The following is a 17,308-nucleotide window of genomic DNA, read 5'->3' on the forward strand; positions in this document are numbered from 1 at the left end:
GGCAAACTATATATAAGCTACAATGTGCTCTTTTAACCATTTTTAAGTGTACAATTCAGTGGCGTTAATTACATTTCATATAGTTGCTCAGCCATTACCACTGTCTGTTCCAAAACTTTTTCATCACCCCACACAGAACTCTGTAACCATTAGCAATAAATTGCCCTTCTTCCCTCTCCCCACCCCTGGTAACCTCTAATCTACTTTCTGTCTCTACGAATTTGCCTAAATCGATAATAATTTTAGAATAGGTTTTTTTTTTTTTTTTCAGTTATATATACTCCTCTTGAGATTTTGATACCTTACCTCCTCATTCACTCACCAAACCCCTCCCACACACATACCGTATCTACTTTCCCACCACTCCAAATAAAAATTACTGTGGTAAGCCCTAAGTGTTTGTAGATTTATCATTAGCCAGACAACTTCATCATCTATATTGTAGTTTTATACAATGAATGACATATTTTTTAAAAAAGATTTACATGACATATGTAATATTTTATTACTTTAATCATATCTCATTCAATTATAATGATATTGAGGCATCACTACTTTGGGGGTTTTATTTTAAAGAATTTTTTTTTTTTTTTTTTTTACAAATTAGGGGTTTTTTTTGTTTTGTTTTGTTTTTTAAGATTTATTGGGGAATATTGGAGAAGAGTGTATTTCTCCAGGGCCCATCAGCTCCAAGTTGCTGTCCTTCAATCTAGATGTGGAGGGCGCAGCTCAACTCCAAGTCTAGTTGCCATTTTCAATCTTTAGTTGCAGGGGGCGCAGCCCACCATCCCTTGCAGCAGTCGAGGAATTGAACTGGCAACCTTGTGGTTAAGAGGATGCGCTCCAACCAACTGAGCCATTTGGGAGCTCAGCTCAAGGTGCCATGGTCAATTTTAGTTGCAGGGGGCGCTGCCCACCATCCCTTGTGGGACTCAAGGAATTGAACTGGCAACCTTGTGGTTGAGCCCAGTGGCCCATGTGGGAATTGAACCGGCAGCCTTCAGAGTTAGGAGCATGGAGCTCTAACCACCTGAGCCACTGAGCCAGCCATATTTTAAAGAATTTTAAATATTAAGGAATTTTTATGCTATAATAGCCCTTAGGACTTTGGGAATTTTCAAGTATCACAGGGTACATTCATTGAAAAGGTCAAGGATCTTGGTAGGTCTGAAGTGGACTTCAGCTGAAGCATATTATTACAGCTTTTAAAGAATGATATTCTCAAAATGTGGAGTGGGGACAGAAGATTTTACAATATGGGAGGTAATATAGCATAGTGAGGTTTTTGTTTGTTTGTTTTTTAAAGATGTGTTCAGAAAAAAATAAAGATATGTCCTTAAATTTATTGCCACCATTAATCATGGCATGATGAAAAGTCAGGTGTTTATGATATTGTCATTTAATCCTCAATTACATTGACCTTCAGTTAAAAGGGATCTTCCTTATCTTCCTATCCTCACCCCCACCCTCCACTCCCCTCTCCTTTCCCTCCCCTTCCTTTTCTTTTCTTCAAAGAATTGGGAGGTAGTCTTGATGGAATTATATAATCAGAAATGACAATGAACTTGAGACTCTCAGTCTGTTTTTCCCTCAAATTCAAAATCAGAAAATTAGCATACTTGTTATATTTTTTATTAATTATAATTAATGAATTTATACATTAAATTTGTTGTTTCAGATTGGTAAATAAATAGAAATTACACTGGTAACTCATTTAAATTTTCATGCAAAGTGTTTAAATGTAAATTGATATCAGAGATTTCTTTCACTAACGGTCTATTATCATTGGTGTCTCAAACTAAAATCAGAATACTCCTTCTATTGGATTGAACATTTAAGAGATACTAAGATTTATCTTCTCTTTTACTCCAGATGTGGATGAATGCTCTGAGCACATGTGTGCTCAACTTTGTGTGAATTACCCTGGAGGTTATTCTTGTTATTGTGACGGGAAGAAAGGATTCAAACTTTCCCAAGATCAGAAGAGTTGTGAGGTAACATTTTGCAATGTTAAACTTCCCATCTCTTTTCTAAAATAAGAGATCTTGGTACTTATTTCCACATAGCTGAGGTAAGTCAGGAAAATACAGATGTTCTACAATAATTGCTGTAGTTCTATCTAGGCTATGAGTCACCATCTATTTACTAATTATGGTCATGGAAGTCATAAACATTGGGAGTGGCTGGGTTAAAAAAAGGCTGCAGGGTTACAGATCAGAGAGTGCTCACCTGCGTAGCATGTACATTTGCAAAATGTATGTTTATTTAAGAAACTTAAGGAAAGCTGAGGTTTATACTCCCCTGTGAGAAAAAAATCTTCCATAGAAACTTTAGTGAAAACGTTTCAATAGTGTCTACTTTTTTTTATTGACCATTCTGACAAGTTTGATCACGTCTTAAGCATGTCAGTACTTGTAAGAGTGCTCATAAAATCTTAGGTGGAAACAACTTTGTCAGAATAGAAGATGTAGTGGTGTTTAAATTTATCAAATTTCAGAGAGTTTGGTTTTGTTCATCTGTATCTCTCAACCTTGCTTTTAGTTACTATGAATTAACACATAATTAGCCCAGAAATTGAATGTTGGGGTAGGTTCTAGTTTTCCCTTTATTGAAATAAATAGGTCAACCTCTGAAGCTATTTTTTTCCTAAATAAGCATCATGTGTTAGTGATCATTAGTTCAATTCTTGCATCTCTTTTATTTTTTACAAGTAAAGGTAAAATTTTACATGATTATGAGTAAAAAGAAAAAAATCCTAAATAATAATGATTCAATCATGTGTATACATATACCTCTTTATTATTAAGACAAAGCTGTTAGATGTCCAAAAAAATGTAGCGTTCAATATTATGCTACCTACTTGGTAAAGGAAGGTAAGGAAGTTAGTTGGCATATGTAGTAACTTTGGTAGTAATTAACTGAAATGCCATGCTGTGTGAATATCTATTTTGTAATTTAGTCTCTTACTATTTCAGTATTTGTTGCAGTTACACATCACTATCTACCTTGCAATAGATTTATTAAAGTTCTAAGAGAAATGAGATGTTATTTCCGGACCTTGATTTAACACAGTGCTATGTACACGATTCCTTCCAAAATATCTATATATCTATCTACCATGTTTCCCTGAGAATAAGACCTAGCTGGAGAACCAGCTTTCATGCGTCTTTTGGAACAAAAGTTAATATAAGACCTGGTATTATATTATATTATATTATATTATATTATATTATATTATATTATATTATATTATATTTATTATATTAAAGACTTGGTCTTATATTATAGTACAATAAGACCTGGTCTTATATTAATTTTTGCTCTAAAAGACGCATGAGAGCTGATTGTCCGGCTAGGTCTTATTTTTGGGGAAACACGGTATATCTATATCTATATCTATATCTATATCTATATCTATATCTATATCTATATCTATATCTATATCTATATCTATATCTATATCTATATCTATATCTATATCTATATCTATATCTATATCTATATCTATATCTATATCTATATCTATATCTATATCTATATCATCTATTTATGCCCAAGAACTTATCCTTAACAGGATTTCCATTTTAATGTTTATTTTTATTCTTAGGAAAAAAGTTCTTGATATCAGATTTAGTGACTCAAAAATCACTTTTTTGTAGCTTCCTTGGAAACAAAGATATCTTATTTATATTTATCCCATGTAGGTTTTTCAATATTTCCTTTGCTATCTTGATAGCACAATTTTTGCTCAGAAAAATTTTACTTAATAATGAATGAGTAAATGAATGAGGCACTATTTATTGGTACATTAACTTTTCCACCTATTTCTGACTCCAAATGAAAATAATTTTCAGATATAATTTATAGAAGGTATCATACCTATACTAGTTAGTTAAGGGGATATATGTTGTTATTAGAAGACAAAGTTTGTATTTCGTACTGGGATTTACAAAGGAAACATTAAGGACAAAAAATCTGAAGCCACACACATTGAACAAGATTTTAAAACACACATATTCTTGGAGGTTATACTGATAGATTATATACAAGGAAGTAAAATATATTGCTTTATTATTACCAACGTGGACTTAATTTATTTTAGTGTGTCACAGAGGGTACATTTGACAACATTAGGAAGGAACCAGAGAAAGGATGCATAATCTGCCAAAAACACCAAGCAGTAAAATGTGCAGTTTGTTTGTTTTCTTTTCTTTTCTCCAGGTTGTTCCAGTGTGCCTTCCCTTGAACCTTGACAAAAATTATGAGCTACTTTACTTGGCAGAGCAATTTGTAGGGGTTGTTTTATTTCTAAAATTTCGCCTGCCAGATGTCACCAGGTGAGATAATAATGTCAGTGATAATTTCTAGAAGTAAGCAGGTTAGGACGGAAGAAGGAAGTGACTAAAAAGGTTTAAAATGTATGAACTTGCATTATAAATCAGATAAATTTGGTATATGATCAATCAGATGACATCGGGAACCCTAAAGTGAATTTGCTCCTTCACATGTGTACTTTTCATGTTGGAACCAATTTGGGTCACTCTAGGCTGACCTTCCCCAATGATCGTTTTACCTTATCCCCTCATTCTTCCTTTTCTAGCGAGTACATATTTATTAAGAAGCTGGGAAAGTAGATTTAATGTTTATGTGTAAAATGTTCATTCTTTTTTATACGTGTTTCAAAAACTAAGTAATGAGAACGTACTCTGTTACTTTTAAATATGGTTATATTCATAGTTATTAATCAAAATTCATAAGATTGCTTACAAACATTTAAAGAAATGTATCACATGATTTTAGTAGACTATCTGAGTACATTCTCTGCTATTCCTGTAGTTAGCTTGACTTTAGGGAGGAAGTAGTTGCTTATGTTTTTGAATCATGATTTTACTTTAACTATCAAATTTTCTCAAAGCCATACACTGTTTGAAAAAAGAAATTGGAGTTTTGTTGGAATAATGGAAAGGAAACATGTTTGAGAGTGATTCTAGACTGCAATTTTAAAATATATTAATTAAATAAGCATGCATATTTAGAATTTATTTCATTAGATGTATTATTGGTTATTCATTAAATATAAATTCATAGAAATCTTAGCATTAAGGAACATTGAAATTTATACTAAGATTCACTGGTGTAATTATGCTCCTTCAACACTCCATTCTCCACTAAGACCTGGTTTTCCCCTTTAACATCTCAGAGTAAATAATAGTGATTGGAGACAATGGTTCCTTGCAATGCGAATGACAATGAGAGAAGAAAAAATAATTATTGCATACCTTCGGGCACGTTCAGACAATTCACAGTAGCTTGGCCTCTAATGTTGGCTCAAATATTTATTCTTCCCAGTATTTATTTATTTAGATAGTTAGGTACTTAATTTAAGCTTTTTATTGAAGTGTAATATATACAGAAATTACATGTCTTAAATGTACAGCTTGATGAATTTTTGTAAACTTCCACCTGTGCAACCAACACAAAGAACAGCTAGCGCTTTTTTGATTTTTTTCTTTTTTTTTTTTCAAATTCCTTCAGCTCTGTCTCCCAGGATCAATTACTTACCCTACCCAAAAGTTAACAAATTCAATCTTTTTTTTTTTCACTCTACAATACTTCTGAAAATAATGAATTGTTCCCCAGTATAATGAATCAGTATGTTGATGTATTCCAGAAAGAAAGTATGCAGAACACAATTCTTTGAATTACTGGTTTAGCATGATTTTACAAAGAGAAGGAAATTATCTCCATAATAGGATCAACTTCTGTGAGATTCTGAGCATACACAGCTTTGGATCTTGGCAAGATAACACATGTTTCACAGGAGCAAAATGTGATGATTATGAAAGAGTGTATGATAAGATTCTATTCTAAGGAATTTTTTTTAAATAAAATAATCTGAGTACAGTAAGTTTCTACTACATTATTATCCATCCAATATACTTAACTCCAGATTTACCTCTTTAGAATATTTCCTTGGAATTCCATGATTAAAAATTTATCCTATCACCTTTTCTTTGTTCCATTTGAGGTAGATCCATGCCCTATTGCAAATGGAACCTCTCTATTGCTATTTAAACTACTGTATGTGTGGAAAAGGGTGTGGAATTCTTTGCCTTATTTAGTATTATCCAAAGTCCTGACTTTTTAACTTAAATTATCTTTATTTTAACTCTGATGACTAATAGTTATACAACTACTTTTCCTATCACTTGTTTGTCTTTTTTCAATCATTTTGACTTTTTGGTCCCTTGGAAACTTTCAAGTGTCCTAATCTTGAAAGTACTGAATCAATACGTATTATCTAAAAATAACATCCCTAAGATTTTTCCTCCCTTGTAATAGATATGTATATCTCCAGAATCTTAATAGCAATAGGCATTGCCAGAGCTCAGATACCTCCAAACACATGGCTAGTCTATGTCTTTTTTTTTTAGGTAAAATTGGTGTATGACATTATATAAGTTTCAGGTGTACACCATTATAATTCAACATAAGTATACACTACAAAGTGATCACCATCAAAAGTCTCGTGGCCATCATTCACTATACAATTGACCCTCTTCACTCCTTTCATCCAATCCCCAACCTCTTTTCCCTCTGGTACCACCTTGTTCTCTGTATTTATGAGTTTGTTTTGCATTCCACATATGAGCGAAATCATGCAGTATTTGTCTTTCTCCATCAAATTTGTTTCACTTAGCATAATACCCTCGAGGTCCATCCATGGAAATAGAAAGATTTAATTCTCTTTTTACGGCTGAGTAGAATTCCGTTGTGTATTTGTGTGCGAGTGCCACATCTTTATCCATTCATCTATCAATGAACACTGAGGTTGTTTTTATATTGTGGCTATTGTAAATAATGCTGCAGCGAACCTAGGGGTGCATTTATCTTTTTAAATTAATGCTTTTGTGTTCTTCTGATAAAATTTTTAATCAGGTTGTTTGTTTTTGTTGTTGTTGAGTTCTATGAGTTCTTTGTGTATTTTAGATATTAATTCCTTGTCGGATTGTGGTTTGCAAATATTATCTCCCATTCAGTAAGTTGCCTTTTCATTTTTTTTTTAATTTATTGGGGTGACAATTGTTAGTAAAATTACATAGATTTCAGGTGTACAATTCTGTATTACATCATCTATAAATCCCATTGTGTGTTCACCAGCCTTTTCATTTTAATGATGGTTTCCTTTGCTGTGTAGAAGCTTTTTAGTTTGATGTAGTCCCATTTGTTTACTTTGGCTTTTATTTCCTTTGCCTTGGAGTCAGATCCACAAATACATTGCTAAGACCAATATCAAGGAGTTTACCTCCTATGTTTTCTTTTATGTATTTTATAGTTTCAGGTCTTACATTCAAGTCTTTAATCACTTTCGAGTTAATTTTTGTGTATGGTGTGAAGTAGTGCTGTAGTTTAATTCTTTTGCATGGGCTGTTCACTTTTTCCAACACTATTTATTGGAGAGACTGTCTTTTTTCCATTGTTTGTCCTTGACTCCTTTGTTATAAATTAGTTATCCCTATGTGTGGATTTATTTCTGGACTTTCAATTGTGTTCCATTGATCTGTACATCTGTTTTTATGCTAATATACTATTTCGATTACTATAACTTTGTAGTATAGTTTGAAATCAGACAGCATGATACCTTTAGCTTTGTTCTTCTTTCTCAAGATTGCTTTAGCTATTTGGGATCTTCTGTGGTTCCATACAAATTTTGGAATTGTTTGTTCTAGCTCTATGAAAAATGCTACTGGAATTTTGATAGGGATTGCTCTGAATCTGTAGATTGTTTTGGGTAGTATGGACATTTCAACAATATTAATTCTTCCTATCCATGTGCCTCAAATGTTTTCCATTTATTAGCTTCTTCAATGTCTAATATCAGTGTCTTATAGTTTTCAGTGTACAGATCTTTTCACCTCCTAGGTTAAATTTATTACTAGGTATTTTATTCTTTTTGATGCAATTGTAAATAGGATTGTTTTTTAATTTCTCTTTCGGATTGTTTGTTATTAGTGTATAGAAACACCACAGGTATCTGTATATTGATTTTGTATCCTGCAACTTTGCTGAATTTATTTATTAGTTCTAAAAGTTTTTTGGTGAAGTCTTGATAGTTTTCCTCTCTATATTATCATGTTATGTGCAAATAGTGAGAGTTTTACTTCTTCCTTTCCAATTTGGATGCCTTTTATATCTTTCTCCAGCCTAATTTCTGTGGCTAGGGCTTCTAATACTTTGTTGAATAAAAGTGGCGAAAGTGCACATCCTTGTCTTGTTGCTGATCAAAGAGGAAAAGCTTTCACATTTTCCCCATTGAGTATGATGTTAGCTGTTGGTTTGTTATATGTGGCCTTTATTACGCTGAGGTACATTCTCTCTATACCCACTTTGTTGAGAATTTTTATCATAAATGGATGTTGAATTTTGTCAGATTTTTCTTGCATTTTTTGAGATGATCATGTGCTTTTTATCCTTCATTTTGTTAATGTGGTGTATCACATTGATTTGTAGATGTTGGACCATTCTTGCATCTTTGGAATAAATCCCACTTGATCACAGTGTATGATCCTTTCAATGTATTGTTGAATTTGGTTTGCTAATATTAGACTATATCTTTTAAGCTCTGCTACTCTGTATTCTAGTATGGTGATTTATGTAGTTAGAGTTTGAAGAGCTTTTGAAATCAAACTAATGGAATACACTTTTACGTTTTTGATTTTACCTTCTTTACCACACACAAAGACTTAATTATGTTTGCAATCATCCAGATGCTATCTTGTATATCCCTATGAGTGTTCCTTCCTGACATATATGAAATCATAGGGAAAATATGCTTTTTGATGGATAAACCAATCGTGAAATTGTAATATATTTTACTAATCACTTACAGATACAGCAAAAAAAAATCTTAATATCAGATTATATAGTGTATAAAAGGCTCCGGGAGAGATACAATATGCCTTGTATTTGTACATGTGTATTAATTCCAACATTTGGAAGCATGGCTTCAAAACAAAGGCCAGAAAAAGATGAAAAATTACCAAAGCATCTGTTCACTGAGAAAAAGACTCCAAGAATAGGCAAGAAAATATAGTAACTTGATTTTAAACACACATGGAGCCAGAGATAATAAACACACAGTCTAATTCTGTCCTTCTCTTTTATTAGTTCCAGGGACAGAAATAGTTGACTTTTTTTTAACATATTCCTGTTTGCCAGTACAAATAAAAAACAAAAAGAATTATACATTGAGCCTTCCATATTTCTCAGTATTAAGGCTCTCTCTTTGTCCATTGTTTAGATTTTCAGCCAAATTTGATTTCCGGACATATGATTCAGAAGGTGTTATCCTGTATGCAGAATCTCTTGATCACTCAGCTTGGTTCCTGATTGCACTTCGTGATGGAAAGATTGAAATTCAGTTTAAGAATGAATATGCAACCCAAATCACAACTGGAGGCAAAGTTATTAATAATGGTCTATGGAATATGGTACGTTGTGCAGATTTCATAAAGAATCTTTCCACTTTGGTGCAGTTTGTATAAAATCATTAGCAATTTATTTTTATAGAGATGACAAACCTAAATGGGGTTTAATCTGATGTTATATGAAATATATTTTACATACCATAAATCCGTGAAAGAGCCTGAGAAAGCATGACCTCACTTAATATATTTAGGATTTCTCCAAAGCTGTTTTCAGTTATTTGTTTGAACTATTCTGTCTAGAACTTCTAATACCCTTTTTAGTGGCTGTCTATGGGTGAACAATGGTTCTCTTCTATAGGTCAGGGATTATTACCTAGCATAACAGTTTATGCAATGACACCATTGATGAAGGACAACTGTACTGAATAACCAATATATTTTAAAATGAAAGAAAAATACAATAAGGAAAAAAATTAAAGTTAATTCAATTTTAAATATTAGCATATAATCAATTTATATGAACAGTATAAATTTGAGTGCCAGTAGCAATTTGAGTGCCTAGAAACTAACATTTTCAGATAATCCCTAAAAGTGAGGCTTTATTGTAATAATCAAGAACAGCATTTTAATCAGCTGGGTTAAAATGCAACTTTTCTTGGAGAAGGGATGACTGCTAGTCTACAGTGGAGAAAATTGTTTTCTGCAGTAGAGTCATTGCTACTTGCAGCAGAGGATAGCTGAGAGAAGATCAGTTTCATCTTAGAATGTGGTACGCAAAGGAGAGACTTTCTATGCCTGTGGGAGCTGATGAGAAGACCGTGTGGAGAAGCCATGTGAAGTCATCACTGAACATTTCATTCCTTTATTTACCCACTCATGCACTCATATATTCAAGAAGCTTTTAGTGAGCACTTTAAAGTGCTAAGTTCTCAAATTCAACTATAGACGAGGTTTTCCTTGCTCTTGAGTTTAGTACCTCACAGTTTAGTAGCTGATGCTGCCTTATGAACTAATACAATGTCATGTGAAATATGTTACAGTCAAGGTAGTACTAAAGAACAGCTGGGCACAGATGTGGTTCACCAAAAAGGGGGCTATCTGTCCTTTGGGCTCCTAATTCTGAAAGGATGATGTCTGCAGAGGATCAGATGCAACTATCAGAGAAATCTCTAAAATTGTCTGGCTTCTGCTGATGCTCTCATTAGATGCTTTGCTACTATGTCTTTTCTAATACATCTATATCTAGAATATTTGATGCATTCACCTGAAGAATGAATTTTACTGCCTAATGTCCCCAAATAATCTATCTAAAATCGCTTTTTCAGGAAAAGAGAGTAAACAAATTTTTCCCCCAATAAGTCTATACAATTTGAACATCTCAGCTGTTTGAGGGAGAATTTAGATAAATGTCTTGGTAGTCTATAATATGTATAATGAAGAGGGTAAATGTTTACCTGTGAGGTTAATATCATGACTTGCAGATCGTGTTTATTAAAGAATTGTTTCATGAATGATGCTGTTAAAGGCAGGATTCTGGGCTGGATGGAAGTCAGCTATTCAGTTCCATATTGTTTTTTCCTCCTATGTTTATGGTCCTTGTTAAGAAGAAGTTACTATTTAATGATATGTCCGTGTTTTAATTAAAATACTTTAATTAAAGTCTCCCTTTATAAGCCAAATGCAATTTTATATAAAAAACAAAATTTAAGAACAATAAACGAATCAGAGTAAAACTTTAATCTAGTAATACATTTAGTGCTGGTGGTTTTTCTTAAATTCTTAATTCAATATCTTAACAATTATGAATTTTTACCCTCTTCATGTAAGTAGGATTTCTTTTCTCACTTTTGTTTTAAAAGTATTACCACATGATATTTACCAGTTTATAATCTTGATGGTTTATTAATAAATTATACTATTTCAAACAAATTTATGCAGCACAGAAATTAGTTCAAGTACATAAATATTTTAAGTAAGCATTTTAATCAACAAAGTTGTTAAGTTAAATTAATCTATAAACTGGACTATTTACTTGATAGTAATTTTTTCACTAATTTTAAATTATTTCAAAATTTCAAATGAAACACTTTAAAGATAAAAAATTAAAAATAAAATGTATACCATAGAATTGTTTTATAATGCAGATAAATTAAATAAAATGTGTAATTATTAAGTACTTAAATGGCTATAACCCATAGAAATAAATATTGCTCCTTGATTATATCTCATATTTGGTTTTAATACTAGTATTGGGGGAAATCTGTAATTTATATCACAATTTCATTCATTCAAAAAAATATTTATTGAGCACTTTATGTGGTATTCCTTGTTCTAGGTGGTGAGGATACAGCAGTGAGTAAAACAAAGTCACTGCTCTTATGGAGCTTGCATTCTAGTGGTGAGATGAAAACCACAAATGAATGAACAAATAGATATGTCAGATAGTGATCAATGCTATGAGGAATAAGAAAAGCAAGGCCAGGCAATAGAGAATTATGATAGTGAGTGTGCATATAGAATCAGAAAAGCCATTTCTGATGAATATCTGACCAGACTTGAGGCCACAAGTCATGAGAAATATGTGGGGGAAGATGATTCTGTGCCACATGAATAGCAAGTACAGAGTCTTGGACAAAAGGATGTGTCTGCTGTTTTTGAGGAGCAACACAAACGTCAGTGTAGGTGAAGTGGAGTGAGAGAGGGAGAGAGTAGTAGAAAATGAGGTCAGAAATGTGATCTGGAATAACGTAATATAGGGCCTTGAGGAACATAGTGAGGACTTGGATTTTATGCCAAATACAAAGATCTTGGATGATTTGGACATGTGACATGATCTAATTTGCATTTTTACAGATAATTCTGTTCAGGACCTCATGGCTATGTGAAAACTAGATAGTAGTGAATAGCAACTTATGTTGGACTGTTGATGGTGGGAGTGATGAGAAGTGATCAGATTCTAGATATATTTTTAAGGTCAACCCAACAAAGTAGATATACACTTTTGAATATTCAGCATAAAGAGATCTAAAGGCCATGTGATTGGGTATGTCAACCTGTGGTTCTAAACTCTGTGTCATCCAATGCCCAAATATTTATAATGTTCCTTTACTGTCCTATAATGAAATGCATCAATAATGTAAACTATGTTCACATATCACTAATAGAAAACGATAAAATGCTCTAATTGTTATACAAATGAAGGAAGGTAACTTATAATAAAATAACACAATTTCAAAATGTAAATATTCAAGTGCAATACTTGTCAAATCTTTCTTCTGTACATATAATAACTACAAATGAAGATACGTGCTGGGTGTTGTATTGGCAACTCAAATACCCTACGTGCATGAAGGATGTTGTCATCAGTAATAGTAATTTTCTAAAATGGTAGGAAACTCTTGGTAAAGATCCAAACAAAACAAGCATCAATCCATCCTTGGTTTACAAAACTTAAATTCTTGAAAAATTCAGTGAATACTAAAATGGTACAATACATATTTTGTGTTTATATATACACAAACTCAGATAATTATAAGCATGGGTATATGCTACATGAATATCCGGCAGGGATGTTTAGAAGGTTGCAGGATATTGAGTATTTTATTATTTGTTTTGCATGACTATCTTGCATATTTCAGAGTGTCTAGCATCTTGCAATGTCAGCATGCCCCCTACGTATGTGACAACTATAAGTGTCCCCCAACCCCAAATTTTCCAAATGCCTTAGACTGGAGCAATAGCGTGCCCATTTAGAAATACTTGTGTGGCTAAAGGGGAAAGGTCTGGTGGCTGAGCTCTGGGGCATATTATAGAAATTAAGAAGAGGAGGATCCAGCAAGAAGACTGAGAAGGAATGGTAAGAAAGTAGGAGAACCACGGCAGACTGAGATCCTGGAGGCTATTAGGAACATCTTCCAAGGAAGGAATAGTCATTAGGGTAAAATGATGTGACTGGCTATATTAAGGACAGAGTGTACACTGATTAAATCTATAAATGTTAACACATTTATTTTACTTTAGAGCATCATTTTTCTCTTCCTGCTATGGTGTCTTAATGTGCCTATTGTTTGACTTCCATTAGGGGTTAATTAATGAAGAGTGCATTTTGAGTGCTACAGCTTTACATGGGGATTGCAACAATAGTGCTTCGAATTGTCTTTATAGAAGGATTTTTGTATTGTCATTTGCCATCACTACCTACCTTTTTTAAAAAACCCAAACTACTTTTTGAAAAACAATAGCTTAATTTAATGTATTGTGCTTCCTCATGACCTCAATTACTTTTGAATTTTGAAGTAAAACATAATTTGTGTGTAATGAACAGAATACTGAATATACCGATTTCTCTTAATTTATATTAAGACTTTATTTACATTATTGATTCTATATGTGTACTATCAGATAATTGCCAAATAAGAATACTTAAAAACTTCCTAAAATTTTTGTAGAGTGACTCACTTTTTAAAACAAATTGTTCATTTTATGGCATACTGGATTGAAAGACATATATTATAATTGGATATTTAAATTTAACAGAATAACATTGATTTTTTTTTTTACTTTAGAATATGGTCATTTGATTTTTCAGTCCCTTTGATCCTTTTAAAACACATTTTTATCACCTTTATAATCATTTGATATTTCAAATGGATTGGAGCAAATTAATAAGTACATTGAAATGATTACTTTGGAAATTATTTACTGGAAAAATAACAGGATTTTTTCAACCTTAGTGTTTCAGATGACATGTAATGATGTTTGGTTGTTTGATAATTTTTGTCTCTTTAATTGTAGGTCTCTGTGGAAGAATTAGAATGGAGTATTAGTGTGAAAATAGCTAAAGAAGCAGTAATGAATATAAATAAACCCCAAAGCATTTTTAAGCCTACAAATGGATTTCTAGAAACCAAAGTATACTTTGCAGCATTACCTCGGAAAATGGAAAATGCACTTATTAGACCGGTAATGATCCAAGCTAATATTATTCATCATGGATGAATTCCTTTTGTCTGTAATAGATTTGAAGATGTATTTTTCTGAGAGTCAAAAGAAGTTATTTTATTAACTTCTATGACAACCAATTGTGACATACCAATTGTGACAACTTGAATTGAACATGTGAAAATAACATTAGCCACCCTCGATACTATATTAAGGAAATAAGAAAATGTGTGTAGTATTTTTGAGCTCATTTAAATCCCCAGGATTTCTCATGGAGAAGTAGACTTTTAAAAATTCTCAAGCATCAATTTAGTGTTGACATAATAGTCCATACTTAACCATTAAGCATATAAAAATACCTATATTTGAATCTAAAAATACATTATTTTGTAGAAGTCAGTCAAAGAACTTTCTTAGGTCTATTTTAGGACTTAAATTTGGGTGATAAAAATAGTACATGAGGTGTAACTTTTTTCTTTTTAAGAAATTTTTGCGGGAATATAGCAGTAGCCTGTCATAAATTGAAGTTAGATATAATAGATGATCTTCTAAATATGGTATTTGTCCAATAACTTGGAATAGGTTTCATGAAGTAGACTCATCATTGTCCTTGAAGAGTTTAAAAATTTTATCTGAAGTCATGGACCTGCCAATTATATCCATCTTTCACTCACGACAATTCAGTTACCTTCACTGAAATGATTTCTGCAATATAATATAAAACCTGAATTAGTTAACCCATGTCAGAGTGAATATACCTGTCCTTTGAAATTGATAAATCAAAACATTTTAACAGTAAAATAAATTATTCAAAAAGTATTTATGAAATGACTACTTCATTTCTTCCATCTGGCTGGATGCTTTGGTGAGGCTCAAGAATGCAAGCTCTTTAGTTGCTGAAGAGGCTTTGAGTTTGATGGTGAGACAAACCTATGTGGTAAATGCAATTAAAGAAAAAAATGGAAAGCTGTGTAGAGCCCAGGGTCACAGTTAGAAGCATATATGGAACTTGAGAGCAGAAAAGTTATCTCTGAATGACATAAAAGAGATAGGTAGGGCCTGAGGTGTTAAAAATTATTAGGATCCTAGGGGAGACCTGTGATGGCATACACTCAGTTTTACTGAAAAAGACTGTCTATCTGAAGGACACTTTGAAAAGAAAAATTTATATAAAATTAGAAATATTTTAAATATTTTAAAATGTCATAAAAAATATTTTTCCTCTAAACAAAAACATATATTAAGCCGCTATCAGTCTGACTTGTTTAAATTAAAAATGCACTCTTGAACTATATTTTATTTTGTTAGATTAATCCTCGTCTGGATGGATGTATACGAGGCTGGAATTTGATGAATCAAGGAGCTTCAGGAGTAGAGGAAATTATTCAAGAGAAACAAAATAAGCATTGCTTTGTCTCTGTGGAGAAGGGTTCCTACTTTCCTGGTTCTGGAGTGGCTCAATTTAACATAGATTATAGTAAGTGATTTCCCGTTTTATCTCTTCTCATTAATGACTAAATTTATTCATTGACAAACAGCAATGATTCCTATGTGTACCTACTTCGTGCCATGCATAGTGTTAGGCTTATTCATACTGTTATAAGTTTTTTATAAAAATTTCCCCATATAGTGGAGGGAAAAAGTACTTGAATATACTTATGTTATTATTTAAAGATTATTGACATATAGCCTGATTAACTTGGTGTAAATTTTATTGACCTATTATAAGGTTCAACAATTTCTCAGTTGTATTGAGTCTACTGATTAATGCATCAAAAGAATTCATCGTCATTTCTATCATTTCCATTTGATCCTTTCTTAAAATTTCTACCTCTTGAAATCTGTCATCTATTCACACATGTTGTCCACCTTTTTTCCAACTAAGGCTTCAACATATTACTCATAATTATTTTAAATTCCCTGATACTGTGTTTCCCCAAAAATAAGACCTAGTCGGACAATCAACTCTAATGCATCTTTTGGAGCAAAAATTAATATAAGACCCAGTCTTATTTTACTGTAATATAAGACTGGGTCTTATGATATGATATAATATAATATAATATAATATAATATAATATAATATAATATAATATATAATATAATATAATATAATATGGGGTCTTATATTAATTTTTGCTCCAAAAGATGCATTAGAGCTGATTCTCCGGCTAGGTAGGTCTTATTTTCGGGGAAACATGGTAGTTCCAACAAGCCTGGTCATGTTGATTATTTGTCTCTTGACTATGTGTTTTTTTCCTTTCTTCCTTCTGTATCACATAATTTTTGTTTTAAAGGTGGGCATCTTATGTAGAATAGTAGAGACTGAGATAAATAATATTTAGATCTGGAAATGAGCATACCTCTGCTTCTGCTGGGCCCTTAATGAGGCGTGTTGAATCAATCTTGTCAAGAACTGAGCAGCTTAGGTTTTGTTGTTTCTATAACTACTCTTTAAATTCCTTTAATATTACCTCATGTTTAGTTAGGGTCGCAGCTGGTTTGCCTGAGGGTTTTTTTTATAGCTGATCCATCCTCAACTTTAGGTATTCCCTTTATGATATGCATTAAGAAAGTATCTCTTCATGGACTTGTCTCACCCAGCAGAGTGTTTTTACTTGTTCCTTGACATTTGCTAGCATATTAGAGGGGTCTGGGAATTGAGGGCAGGGGCAGGAGAGCATTCTCTATTGTTCTTGTATAGGTTCAGTCTTAGGTGAGTGTTATATTCCTGGGTCTCAAGATGTGAACTTTATATTGTCTCTCTCCCCCCCGACACCAGCAGAGGAGATATCTAATAGTTAGGACTCAAGATGGGTCTTCACATATGTTCTGATGGTGACACGTTTGCTACCTTTTCCCCAATGCTTTAAGTCTTTTGTTGCAGAGAGGAGACAGAGAAGCATCTGGGTGAGACTTCATCCCTTTCCTTCATGTTG

At 32.6% G+C, this 17,308-nt stretch overlaps 1 protein-coding gene across 2 annotated transcripts in view; it reads left to right on the plus strand.

Moving 5' to 3' along the window:
- PROS1 (protein S) overlaps nt 1-17,308 on the plus strand; it is a 69,256-nt gene that overhangs the window by 43,225 nt on the left and 8,723 nt on the right. For both annotated transcript variants that reach the window (XM_019755543.3, XM_074333221.2), the window contains 5 exons: nt 1,873-1,994; nt 4,222-4,337; nt 9,302-9,491; nt 14,223-14,390; nt 15,678-15,846. In XM_019755543.3, the coding sequence (XP_019611102.3) occupies nt 1,873-1,994; nt 4,222-4,337; nt 9,302-9,491; nt 14,223-14,390; nt 15,678-15,846 (765 nt within the window). The remainder of the gene's footprint in view (nt 1-1,872; nt 1,995-4,221; nt 4,338-9,301; nt 9,492-14,222; nt 14,391-15,677; nt 15,847-17,308) is intronic.

Source organism: Rhinolophus sinicus, chromosome 17 (assembly GCF_057876585.1).
Source record: "Rhinolophus sinicus isolate RSI-liver-muscle chromosome 17, RSI-T2T, whole genome shotgun sequence".
In the NCBI taxonomy this organism is placed as follows: domain Eukaryota; kingdom Metazoa; phylum Chordata; class Mammalia; order Chiroptera; family Rhinolophidae; genus Rhinolophus; species Rhinolophus sinicus.